At 37.6% G+C, this 13,834-nt stretch overlaps 1 protein-coding gene across 5 annotated transcripts in view; it reads right to left on the minus strand.

Moving 5' to 3' along the window:
* Positions 1–13,588, minus strand: part of Csmd3 (CUB and Sushi multiple domains 3) — a 1,105,037-nt gene extending 1,091,449 nt beyond the window's left edge. For 4 of the 5 annotated variants that reach the window (XM_048802036.1, XM_048802034.1, XM_048802033.1 and 1 more), the window contains exon 1: positions 12,775–13,588. In XM_048802036.1, the coding sequence (XP_048657993.1) occupies positions 12,775–12,952 (178 nt within the window). In that variant the 5' untranslated portion in view covers positions 12,953–13,588. The remainder of the gene's footprint in view (positions 1–12,774) is intronic. The other variant, XM_048802032.1, reaches the window with a different exon arrangement.
* Between the last annotated feature and the right edge of the window lie 246 nt (positions 13,589–13,834).

The raw sequence follows: 13,834 nt of genomic DNA on the forward strand, positions 1-13,834 counted from the left end.
CTCACATTATTCTTTGAAGTAATCAAACACAGAATATACTTCATAGAGATATGGAAATGCATACTTTACTTTTATACTAAGTAAAGATTTTGAGTTTTAAAAATAGGAAGAACATTTAGTGTTTGTTGCCTTAATAAATGTTAAATCTAGCATCTTACACATTTAATTAACATGATGCATCAAGAAAGGAGCTTTACAGAATGTGAAAGAGAATAGAGAAATAGCTAGACATTTGGGAAATAAGGTGTTGGTACAAATGTCAGAATAACAGGAATCAACTAAGTAATACACCTAGGAGGAAAGAGAAAAATGTAATATGCCACATGATATTTTTTGACTCTCCTAACCTTTTAAACAGAGATCAATTAAACTCTTATATAACAAAATTGGCATTGATGCAATGCCAATGTTTCCCCCATTAACTACTTAGATATCATTCTATTGCTCTTCACATCACAGATTAAAAACAAGACTAAACTTAATTACTTATTGAAAAATTGTGTTTCCCCAATATATCTCCGCATAAATACAAAAATATATGGAATCTTACAAACTATGAGAGAATCTGTTATATTTGTATTTAGTTTTCTTTATTTTTCTCTTTGCATGTAATGATCTTAATATGTTTGCAGGGAAGGCAAAATTCTGAGTTTAAATTGAAAATATCAGGAAGCCAGAGAGAGGTTCTGAACTAAGAAAGAAAGAAAGAAAAAAAAAAGGGTAAGAAGCAAGATTTGCTAATCACAAACACAAAATTGTATTTAGATTATTGCAGAAATACAGGAGGGATCTTCATTAATACTGGTTAAACTAGTTAAATCAGTTGCCTGAACAGATGAGAATCAACAAATATTTTAACTTAAAATTATAAAGGAGAATTAGATTAGATCACAAAAATGCCTTCTTTGGGCAAGTTTCAAAAAAAAATCTAAAGGATTTTATACTTATCCATCAGAGAAAGGAATAAAGATTATATATATATATATATATATATATATATATATATATATACACACACACACACACACACACACACATACATACATATACACACATACATATACAGTAAACCAATATGTATATAATATGTAAATCAATATTAATGATATTGATATTTTTATCAGAAGAGAATTTCACTGAAAGACCAACAAATTCACAGTAGTGAGATTGGTTTGGTATTATGTTCAAAGAAATCCTGCTTCAAACAAAAGATTAAGTCTTCTTTTAAGGTAGGGACTAGATTTTCATCTTTGTATTTTCAAAGTCTAGGCAAGTGACTGACATGTACTAGTTAGACTTCAATAACTGATTGATGATAGAAGGTATGTGTGGCTTAATTCAGAAATGAAAAATAAGCCACTGGATGTTTCTGTGAAAATAAAATCTACCTTCATAACTTAAATTATGTCAACGCCATAATATTTAATTTAAAATAAAACAATACTATTGTAATAAATTATATAAAAACTAAATTTGACTTTTGTTGATAAAAAGAAATAAATAAGTTAAGATTTACATGAAATAGTATACAACAAAATCTTTCTAACATCTTCCAACTTCTATGACTTTTGAGGCTTGGGTTGTGGCTCAACAGTAGAGTGCTCACCTAGCACATGTGAAGTCCTGGGTTTGATCCTCAGCATCACATTAAAAAAAATAAAAATTAATAAAAAATAGGTATTGTGTCTAACTATAACAACAACAACAAAATAAAATAGTAAAAAAATTAAAAAATGAAATGTGACTTTTGAAAGAATTACATAATTATAATCTATAGTATTTCTAAAATAAGGATTTTTCAATAACCTTTGTAACCACAGATAAAAATAAGAGGTTATCTTCAAATTGTTGAAAAATGGCTGATTTCTGATGACTCTCACATTGGTAATATTTAAATATTAAGTAAAAATGTCATTTCTGATATTCATCTATTAATATATTAATGAACACTGTCAAGCTAATACAGATATTAAAGATTTTCTAGCACTTTGCAAGAAAATTGATTTTAAGAGTTTCTGTTTGACCTCCTTTAAAAAGATTTAACAGATAAAAGAGCATTCAAATACTGCTAAGATTTATGAATGAAAGTTTTTTTTAAGCCACAAGAAGAGTATCAAACATGAATTTTATCCTTGCACACTTTCATTTAAGAGAATTTATCCTCTTCATCATCTTAGAAACTACACAAAGGCAGAAGTTGGCATACAAATTAGCAGTCTGAATGCAAATTTGTTAACACAAAACATTTGACTCAGTTCAGCTGTTTTATTTTTGACAACAGCCAAAAAATAAAAATAAAAGAACCCATAAACAACAACAATAAAAAAACATAACTCTGGATTTCCCCATATATGTGAAAACTGAGTAAATATTTCCTCTAGACTACATAGTTCAGTCACTTAGAATATGGAGCCAATAAATTCAGGGTAAAGTGTTTCATCTCTGGGAAATTCTGTTGTATTTCTTTTGCCAGCTCTCCTAACTTTGATCTGTTATCTTGCAAATGCAGCCTTTAGCCATCAAAAGCTTAATATTACAACATGCAGGTAGGTCCACATAGCTTCATTCTCAAGCTCTTTGGAGAAGAGTCAAATTATACTTCTGATAATGGATTTAGAAAAGTCATCTCTGTATGTGCACATATAGTTTAAAAACTGAAAACAAAAATCACTTCTAAAAGTTACAAATTAGCTAAGATTAAAGATTCTTTTGACACTATCTTATTAGGCTTTACAGGAATAGCAATAAGGTTATATTCACTTTTCTGAGTGAAAATACTAATAATAAAATATTAGTTAAAATTATAATTTTGAATTATTAACCCAATTATAAACTGTATTATATATGTACACATTTTTATGGTATTTTAGGAGAAAACCTGAAAACCGAAAAGTTAGGCTAATGACATTTCTGAAAATATACCCAGAAATAAAGCTTTAATAATGCAAGTAGAAAAAGTCTAGTTTATATTGGGAGTCTTGTATAAAGTTCAGAAAAGACAAGAATAATAAATAGCTACATATGAAAACACATTTTATCACCTACACAAGAAAACACAGTGCAAAATTTGGCATGAAGATTAAATTTATTACATGTATTATTTCTTCTTAAGATTTTGATGAAATTTTAAATGCCCCCATTCAATGTTTAAGTTATTCTTCAGACTGCATGTTAAGATTCTCATTTACCTATATTATTACACTCAAGTGTCTTGTCTTATACTATTTCTTTAGGAAGCATTGTTTTGTATCTAGTGAGGATTTGGAAATAGGCACAGTGGTCTCTCCCATAAACCAATTAGGACTAAAAAGAGATAAGACAATATCCAACAAAAATAAAAGTGCATTAAACAGGGAATTTAAAAACTTGCTTGCATCCTCTGATTGGGTAAGTCTCATGTCTCTGAGCTGTCTCCTCTTTTATGTGAAGATAACCAGCTATGTTCTTTTAACCAGGTCTCATTTATGGAAAGAAGTAGACATTAGGAATGAAGTTGTGATAGATGTACTTTAAAATACTTAAAAAAATATCTGTTTATCTCTGCAAATAAATCTAATGAATCCTACCAAGTAGTCAGTCAATAGACTAGATGAATTTTAAGAACTTCCCTAACCTTAAAATTATGCAGAACTAAGCAGAAGATTAAGGTACTAAATTGAGTAATTTTATTTGCCAAGGTGTGTGATACAATTGGTAAACATTTATACCCACAAATTATTTTGTATGTTAACTCCATGAGTTCATCTGCATGTGTAATTTTAAATTTTACTCAAGAGCACTGAGTTAGAATCTAAGGATTATTAGTTTTAATTCTGTTTTTTGTACTTACAGTGACATGTTAATTTATGTGTTATTTATGCATTTGCTCTACTTAATAATGCTTATAGAAGATGAAAATAGTGTTTATGTCCATTATACAGAATCATTAAGAGGATAAACTAGGCAAGTAAAAAATGTTTAAAAATGCAAAACCAAGTTTTAAATTTTACTGTAGTTTATATATATACACACACACACACACACACATACACACACATATGACATGAATGTTAATCTTAAGTTTTCTTCTAAATTAAATTCATTCAGTCTGAGTTTTTTCTCTCAGAAGCAAAGAGGTTTAATTAGTAATTTAATCATTTACATGTTTTTTTATTTTAATTCTATGATATTAGGAATCTATTATTATTTCATATTTCACTTAACCACTAGGTAATTACATGATTCTGGCAAGCAACTGCACCTCTCTGCACTCAGAAAAATGTTCATTTTCTCCTGGTACCATTTCCTAAAACATGATATTATCCATATTCTCTCTATACACCAAGTACCTCTGAGTATTTTGAAGACAATCAGATGGACAGAAAATTATAGCAGGAGCGCTCACTTCTTCAAAATTATTTAGGATTTAATAAATCTACTTCCATGGAGTCTGTTTCCATTCATAAACTTCCTTTGAAAGTGGTATTTGACCATATTTGTAAAAATGTCATAGTTTAAAAAAAAACACTTAGTGACTCTTTAAAATATATTATCATAAATATTCTTTTAAAATTACTAACATAAGACAGAGGGAAAAGAACTATATAATCTTGAACATTATGAACTCAGCTTTTAAGGGAATTACTCATTAAATTTTACATATTTCAATCACTTTCTGGTTGAAATATGTAAAACTCCTCAAATTTAACAGAATACATTATCTTTGCAAATGTTACTCCCATATCTAAAAGAGACTTCTAAAATATTTCACATACTGCTAAAATTGAAGATAACCTCGTAACATTATTGATTTGTCTTACAGTTACAATATTTGTAAAATGTATTATTATTTCTGCAGAAGTTTTGAATCATATCATTGTCTTGTTTAAGAAATGTATAAGAAATTATGCTGATGAAAACACAGATGAGAGAATCAGAAATCTCATGTAAAATAAGAATTTAATTTCAAGTACTACCCCTCATATTCTTTCTGAGATGTGATAGTCTATATATTGATTTTATTTGTAGACTTGTAATATAATTGGATAGATTTTACTGAAAATATGATTAGTTGTTTATTTGATGTATACATTATATGAGCCTTAATGTTTTCATTCCATAATTACCTTTTATTTTTCTACCAAACAAGTACTTACTATTTGTTTTATTTTAGCACAAACATATCACTAATACTCCTTTGTGGTATTAGTTGATATATAGTACTTAAATATTAACTTTTGTGATGGATTGTTTTTGTTGGTCCCATCTGAGCTAACTCTGTGGTAAAACCAATAGGGTATAGGAGAAAGAGAGTTGAATATAAACTTGATTACCCAGTAATCTAGTCTCATTTCTGGAGCTAATGATCTCTGAAACCTAGTGAAAATCACTTATCCTTTTTAGGCATATGCACTTACTGTATAATATATGAGCAGCGAACTAGCTGATATTTAAAGACCCTTCCAGCTCCATGAATGCCATGATTTTTGACAAGATGAATGAACAAATTCATGTAAGCACATTAAATAATCAATATTAAAAGAAATCAATATCAGAATGCAAGGGATGAAATCAGCCCAGCAGAAGGGGTAACATTTTTCAGCTACAGTCTGCTCCTGATTCACAGAGCCAGCAGCAGAAGTAAATGTATGCCGGTGATAAGCAGAAGTTTCAGAGTATTTCTCAGATGTATAATAGCCCGGGAACTAGGCCAAAATGAAATAATAGCTACTGAGAAGAAGCTACACTTTGTATTTACTATTACGGAAAACTTAAGACATTGGTGCCAGGGATGAAGCATGTGACAGTTCATACTGGCTTTGCACATGCAAATTTATTTTTATAGTATTGATAACAACTAGTAACATAGGCACTGGGCTATGTATGTGATTTACATAATCTCCCAATATATCCTCTGATATTCTAATCTTTTTTAAAAAAACATAATGAAACTGAAGCTTAGAAAAATTGAGTTGCTAGTCCAAAGCTAATTACGGGAACAATCATTATTATTTAACTTTCAGATTTTAGTGGCTTTAGAGGCCTTGTTTTTATTTTTTTCCCCACTATACTGTAGTGATTCTTAAACTTTAGAGTGCATCAGAATTGTTAGATGACTGTTAAAAACAAATAGTGCCTACCTTCCAGAGCATTTAATTTAACAGACCTTTGGTAGGAATAAGACTTTTTATTTCTAAAATGTTTCTAGAAAATACTGGTGCTACTTATTGGAGACACTTTGAAAATCACTGTATTACAAACATAGAAGAACCAATAGATTAATGTGATATCTAATGCAATATGGTTACCATTGATATTCTTTTTATCCATGCAAAAGTTATGTGATACATATTCTAATGGTACACTTAGATTTTTAAAGGAGACTGAAAATTGGGTTGTGGGCAACAAATTATCATATGTGGAAAATATTAACCCTTAGGAATTCTGAGACCAGCATAAAACAGTAGCATAGCCCAATGACATGAAATATATTTGATGGCTGCAAAATTGGAGCCTTATGAGAAGAAAAGATGGTCATTAGCACAGAGATGGTGAATACTGGAAGGTATTCAACAAATTGATTTTTTTCAGTGACATTCATTTAAATAATGCCCCTAAAAAGAATAAAAGTCTTATGAGAAACCTAATTCTGAGAAAATCTTGTGGGCATGGAGTTAGGTCTGCCTAGAAAAGTACCATGAATCACCACTTGCTCACTCTGAAAGTGAAAAGATGAATTCCATAACCATAGGGCCTGTACTATCCCTAGACCTCATCCAAAATCCAAATCATAACTTTCATTGTATCCTTAAACTACATATAGCCCTTTGGATTGTAGGTAAAGGAAAAGGAAGAAAGAAATAGGAGAAAATAGGTAAAGCTAAGTTTTGATGTAAGTGTAGATAAAATAAAAATGACCTTACATTTCATTTGTATCTTACACATTTTTCTTGATTTCCTCGTTTGCAATTATTTTACTTCTAATCTCCCAAATCTTGAAATTCGAAGTACAAGATGGCATATTTTATCAAAATAGTCATGTTGCCTAAAGGAACAGGCACTGTTTTAGTCAGCTTTTTAGTTGTTGTGACTACAAGACCTGACAAGAGTAATTATAGAGGAGGGAAAGTTACAGAGGAGGCCTCATGGTTTCAGAGGTCTCAATCCATAGACAGCAGGCTCTGGCTCTATTCCTTCTCAAGGCAGAACATCATGGCCAAATAGTGTGGGAAAGGGAAGCAGCTCACTTGATCATCAGGAAGCAGAGAGAGGGAGAGGGAGAGGGAGGGGGGATGAATGGATGGAGAGGGAGGGGAGGGGGGAAAAAGAGGGATGGAGCGGGAAAGACACTCTCCAGATATAAAATATATAGCCCAAAAGGCATGCCCTCAAGGACCCACATCCTCCAGCCACAACCTTCAATTACGACTCAACCCCCCAATAATTCACTGATTGGGTTAACCCAATCATTTCACTTCTAAACCTTCTTGTATTGTCTCATACATGAGTTTTGGGGGACACCTCACATCCAAACCATAACAGGCACCTAACTAAACATATTGTTTGGTACTTTAAAGTTAATCCCCAACAAGACAAAATATTGGAATTGTTTAATATTCTGAAAACTTTGTTAAGCAAGTAGAAGAAAGTCACCTCTTGGGACAGATGGAGAAGGACATTTGCAGCAAGGGGAAGGGAAATTCAGTACCTTTCACTTATTTGCACCTTGAGATCTTAGGCAAGCATTTTACATCAGAGCTTATTTCCATATGAGTACAAAGGTAACTGCTCTACTTCTATGTTGTTTTACCAGATCTTGGGATAATTTTACTATATTTAGAAACATGTAAGAATAGATGCTGCAGTTTATTTCATTTCACTGTTTCTGTAGACACCAGATTCTCTGCTCAGGGAAGAGATGTCTGTATCCAAAACTTACTCAGCTAACCCACAAATAGAAACACTAATTAATATCATGAGCAGTAATAACAACTAAAACTAAGCCTATGCTCCTGGAGTACTTAATTTATAGAGTAATTCTAACCCTTTTCTCCTTGAAGGATCTCAAGGGAGCATGCATCAGGTTTTCAAGATACTGAAACTTGCTTTCTTAATTATTTCTGCTCACATACTTTTCCAACTAGGGCTTATTGCAGCATCTCTCCCTGTCCCCACCACCTCCTAGAAGATTCAGGAAAGTGAGATGATGCAAAAGGACATTCAGGGTTGTTTCCAAAGAGTTAACTGTTCAGGGGAAGTTCAGCTCCGAATTCTGGGAGCTGTTCAAGCCCTGTCAGACCTGTGTATTGGCTTGGCTTAGCAACTCAGTTGTTGAAAATCCACCCAGTGGGTGCTGCATTCAGTAAGAATGGAAATCCCAGTAGCTCTTTCTCTTTTGGGTTTGTCTGCTTTATTATTATTCTGCAAAGCGCAGCAATCCTCTTGTGTGTCGGTCTTTCAGCCCTCAACTGACCTCTACACGCAGGACTGCTAGAAGACCACCTTCAGTGACTGGGATGATTCCATGCTGCTTCTTTTCTCTGCCCCTAGAACTGCTGAGTGGTTGCTGGGATTGAACTATGTATGGTGCATTCCTCCTGCTTCCATGTGCCCCAGGCCACCAAGTAGTAGGGAGAAAGTGCAACATGCAGGAGCCTCAATCCCCATTACTTTTCCCCACAATGAGCTTTCTGAACTCTCGGGAGTGGGAGTGCGTTTTAGAGGAGTTGTTTGAGGGTAGCTTTGTGGTCTGCTGGGAGAAAAGGGCTTCTTTCTCCGTGACTCCACCGGATTGTGCGGCAGCAGTGGTTGCAGCTCCATGGACCATCTGGAGTGCAGGAAAAATTAATATACTGTTAACCCGCCTCGCGTTTCTGCCTAGGACACACACCTACCCTCGAGGCCTCCTGAAGGCTCTTTGGTGTCAATGCATTATATTCTCTCCTTCCAGCAAAACACACACACACACACACACACACACACACACACGGACAGGCATATGCATAATTACCCACTCGCTCACCAACTTCAACCTGGTTTGGTCCATAGAAATTTCGCGGAGTCTGGCTTTCTAGAAAAAAAAAAATAATAAATATCTCTAGAGGAAACAGATGAAGGGAAGGACACCTGCCCAAATCCAGTTTCAAACACAAAGGTTACCTCCCGCCAGGTGTATTAATGATGCTAATCTTGGAAGAAGGGTGTTGCTGATGACAATGACACCCCCCCCCCCAGTGACTGTGACTTATTTGGTTGGTATCTTTGTTTTGTGAAGACGTTAACGTGGCCTCCCTACCCCCTTGGAAAATGTCTTTTAAGATACTACTTGTCTTTTTCCTACACCAGGTTAAGATTGTCGCCTTGAGGCTGGAGAGAGTGAGGGTGTCAGTCCCCGCAGACTCCAGCGAGGCTAAGACCTCCAGGCGTGGCCACCCGGATGTGGGTGAAATGTACTAAAGATCTCAGTTGTAGCTCTACCCCGCCCCCGCATGGACACCCGGGACCCTTTTCAGTAGGAATTAACATAGGAAGAGGGTGCGATCTCCACTATTCCAGAAAAGCTCTGTAGCCAAGTATTATCTCCTTGGAGTCCCAGAGCAAGCAGAAAGGAGCATCCTTCCTGAAGTCCGGAGTCCTGCAAGAGCTCCTGGGATCACGCCTTGGCATTGGGTGCAGGAAGCTGCTTCAAGCTGCCACCTGATGCGGACGACGGACTGTGCCTTTCGTGCCTTCGCCTCACGTTGTGTGGGCTCCCTCGGGATCCCCTGAGAAGGAGCGTGGGAAAGCGCCCCGCTGGTGTCTTTTTACATGGGCGGGGCGCTTAAGCACGACTTGGAGATTCACAATTTCTATCTGGGTGAGACCTAAACAGACACGCTGCAGCTGGAAGCTGCAATTCAAAATCTCTGCCCTCGTGTGTGTCTGTCTGTTTCTCTCTGTGTGTTGTTTCAGCTAGAAATAGACATGAAACAAGTCTAGGAAGCCTCCGCCCCGCTACCTCCAATTTGGTGCCCTGCATAGCCTTTTATTTCAGATGAGGACTGTGGAGATAAAATACCCAGGGAAGGTTAGCTTCCTTTTAAGCCCCACCCTAGAGGTTCAGGCCTACCAAAGACCACTTTATCTTGCCACTTTGAGGCGTTTCCTCCCACCAAACCTCTTTGTCATTGCTGTTGCACGCAGAGGTGAGATGGTGGAGAGATGAAAACTATAGACAGATGGTGGAATTCTCATGGCCGAAGCTGTTCACGTGGAAAACTGTGCGCCCCTGACCTCCTGAAACCTCCAACTAGTCTAGGTCAGGACCTGCAAAACCGTCGGAAAGACTTCTCAATCCTTTGCTGTGGGCTCGAAAGCCCAGAAGAAACCGTGTGGAAGACAAAAGCGGGAATAATAGACATTTAGGCAAACATTGTTTAAGACATTGCAGAAATCTTGGTCTTAGGGAAACCTTGAGACTCAGCTGAAATTAAAAATTTAAAAGGAGAATGAGAAACAACTGTCAAATCACAGAGCACCACCCTGTGATTGGGAGCAGATCTAAGGCATAGAACCTATGTAAGTTTCTCAGAATTTTAGGACAGCGTTTCAAGTTATAAAATGTAGGATATGTCCTCCATGTACCAGATGTGTGGCAATGAAGAACTTTATTATCATTAAAAATGTTTTAACGATCTGTAGCATATTGATTTTGGAAAGGGCCAAAGCAGACTGATGATGTCCCTCCTCCCCAGTGTTCCCAAAGCTGGAATATACTCAAAAGAAATCAATTATCTCAGTCCACAGTATGAGCGCCATGAATAGAGGGGAGGGGTCCCGTTGCCAGTGCCATTTAAAGCATATTAACGCGCCCTTCCTTTCTGGTGGCGCGTTTTATTTGGAAAATACGGTAGGTGCGGGCTGCCGGGGCTGTAATTGCAGCCAGCGCCGCTCAGCATTTGTCAGACTGTGAAGCTCGCCGGGTTTCGGAGACTCACTCCCCCTCATCGGCCCCCCAAATGTGTTTTGGCTCAACAGGTATCACGTGAAAACTCGCACTTAATCCCCGGTCATCTTCTCGAAGGAGACACTCCTACGTTTTACAGCCGGGGTTGCTGCTAGTTTTCTGCGCATCCCCCACGCGGAGCGCTCTTCTAGCAGGCAGCCCCAAGGCCATCCATAAACCGCAGACTCCCAGTGGCAGGCAAACTAAGCATAAATGTGTGGTTCTTCACATGTCGAGTTAGCCGGCGAAAACCCCTTGTAAGCAACCTCAGAAGCGTTTTGCGCACTAGGCATTGTGGATACACAGCTTAAAACAAGGGTTTTATCTCAAAGCTACACTGAGGCTTCAAAACACACACACACACACACACACACACACACACGAATCAGTTTTAAGGACCAGGTCAGGATTTTAAGGCAGTTGCTGCCACAGAGACTAGGGACGACTTCTTGCCATTTAGGGATGCAAATTAAAATTCGAGACATGCCACCCATCATTGGTCATAGTAGAAGGAGCGGTACGGTAACCTTTCCAGTTTCCTCCCCCCAAAACATGAATTATCATTTCTACTGAATGCAAATGTGCTGGCTTCTGTGGGGGGACAGCCAGCTGCAAGCTGGACAATAAACTGTTTCATAGAGACGCGGCCGGATTGCGGTTCAGAGAGGCACTCCTTTACAAAGGAAGAAGCGTCCAGTTTGTATTGACAGCCATTGCGCGCCTGGGCCAAAACACCCCCCCACACACGGCCCCCAGTACACAGACACCCAGGATTTGAAACCAGCTCCACTAAAAGCGACATCTATCGTGTCTATTCGAGCTGCCATGAGTATGGAGAAGTGATTGTTCAAAAATGATGGCATGAGTCATAAACACCTCCTGAGTATTCTTTGCAGCAATTAATGGGCAGCAGGGTGCAGAAGTTGTGGAAGAGAGCAGTAGATCTATTTTTCTCCCCGAAGACAGCTCTTCTTCCAATGATCCTGACTGTCCCTTGCCTTCCTGCTCAAGAATAAATTTTACAGCCCACTCACCCCCTCCCCTTGTCTGTACATGTGACACTCACTCTCTACCTGTCTGAACGCTGAGACTTGCTGGGGATTTTCTTTTTGGTCATCAGCTAATGACTTTCCTCCTACCTTCATTCATCCTCAAAGGTGGATCTATACACGGTGTGGCATCTCAGACGGTTTTAAGACTCCAGTTTTGGCTAAACCTTTACCCCAGGACCTAAAGAAGCTCCCTTACATTTCTCATTGCACAGAGTCCACGTAGAAATAATTCAAATATGTATGCAGACGTTCATGTTGTGTAGGCAGGCTTGCAAGACCCTTGTATCCTAATGCATTTAAAATCAACATCTTTCTAGCATATTGGTAACTTTGTTCCCTGAAAGGGTTAAAAAGCATTTACACCAGAGTGTCTAATACAAATATTCCACCAGAAACATCAAACCTTGCTAATTTGACAAGAAACCAAGGCAATTCTCACTACCAAGGAAAGTCTTGCAGAGGAATCTGCCTGGATATCCACTAGTTAGAGGCTATACTAACCAACTCACGTATTCGTTTGAGCATACTGCAAGAATATTTATTGAGCACAAGCTCAATCACCGCATTGAACGCCAAATCTGGCAAGCAAAATGCATTTCCTATCTGAGGGGGGAGAAAGAGCTGTGAATCAACTCCTTCATCAGTATTATCATGATTATTTTATCCGTGCAAATTACAAAGTAAGCTGCTAGCCTCGCTCAAGCGACAAGTCAGCCCACCTTCCTCCAAACCAGAGGGGTCCCCTGAAAGCCGACCTACCTTTCACACAAGACACCGTCAATAAAAAGACGAGGTTCCAAAACGTAAATCCACTTTTAATCCCCATTTTCTTCATCAGGACGAAGTCTAGGCGGCCACATTTAGCGCATCTTCGCGTGCCAGGCTCCCGGGGTTTGGATTCCTTTGCTCGGCTTTCCCCTTTGCGGATCCCTTTCATATTATTCGCGAGCTCCTAATTCCTGCTCCTCAGCCCGGCGCAGTGGAGTTGTTGCTGTTGTTGGTGCGCGGTCACAGCTCGGAGTGAATGGTGTTTCTGGGATACCACAGCAACCTTGACGAGGACTCAACCATCTCTCCAACGGGGGCACAAAGTCTCGGCTACTCTGGATTCTGTCTTTTCTTGTGCGTTTTTTCCCCTCCACTAAAATCTACCTCAATTCTAGCTCGTTACAGCAACCACCAGAAACCACTAGTGAGACTCTTAAAGCCCAGCTCCGCTCTCTGATAAACTCCCCACAATATTTGAAATTAAGGGACTTGGTTTTTTTTCCCCCGAATAGATCAATTCCGCCTGTAAAAACAGCCCAAGAAATATAATGTTAGTGAGCTCTCCATCGCAGCCTGCGAATTCAGAAGCATGTTAAAGGAACATTTTAATCGGAAGATCTGCGTTGCTTTTGATGATAATGAATCGGGCTCCATCGATGCCCACGTCTTTATAATGGAACATGTGTTACTACTGTAGTTGCAGTATATTTCAGGCAGCCTTCTCGCATTTATTATCCTTTGATTTAATCGAAAAGGGAAATCACGGAAGAATTTATTTGCACACATGCATTTACATATTCAAATACCTACGTGTAAACCCATAACTCGGTTTTTATGATTCAGTAAACGGATTTCATCCGTGGCCGGGGCGGGGGTGGGGTGAAGAGGGAAGTCAGAGTCATTTCCCCAAATAGTTCATCCTTTCATCCTCCCAAATTCCCTTTCAGCTAATGTGTACTGCAGTTAAACTACTTTATCTGTGGTCGTTATCTAGAACACACGCATTTGTCTTAATTCTGAATCTGTCCCAAAAATGTAAATGAGAGTTTTC

The sequence above is a fragment of the Marmota marmota genome, unplaced genomic scaffold (assembly GCF_001458135.2).
Source record: "Marmota marmota marmota unplaced genomic scaffold, marMar, whole genome shotgun sequence".
NCBI classification, from domain to species: Eukaryota; Metazoa; Chordata; class Mammalia; order Rodentia; family Sciuridae; genus Marmota; species Marmota marmota.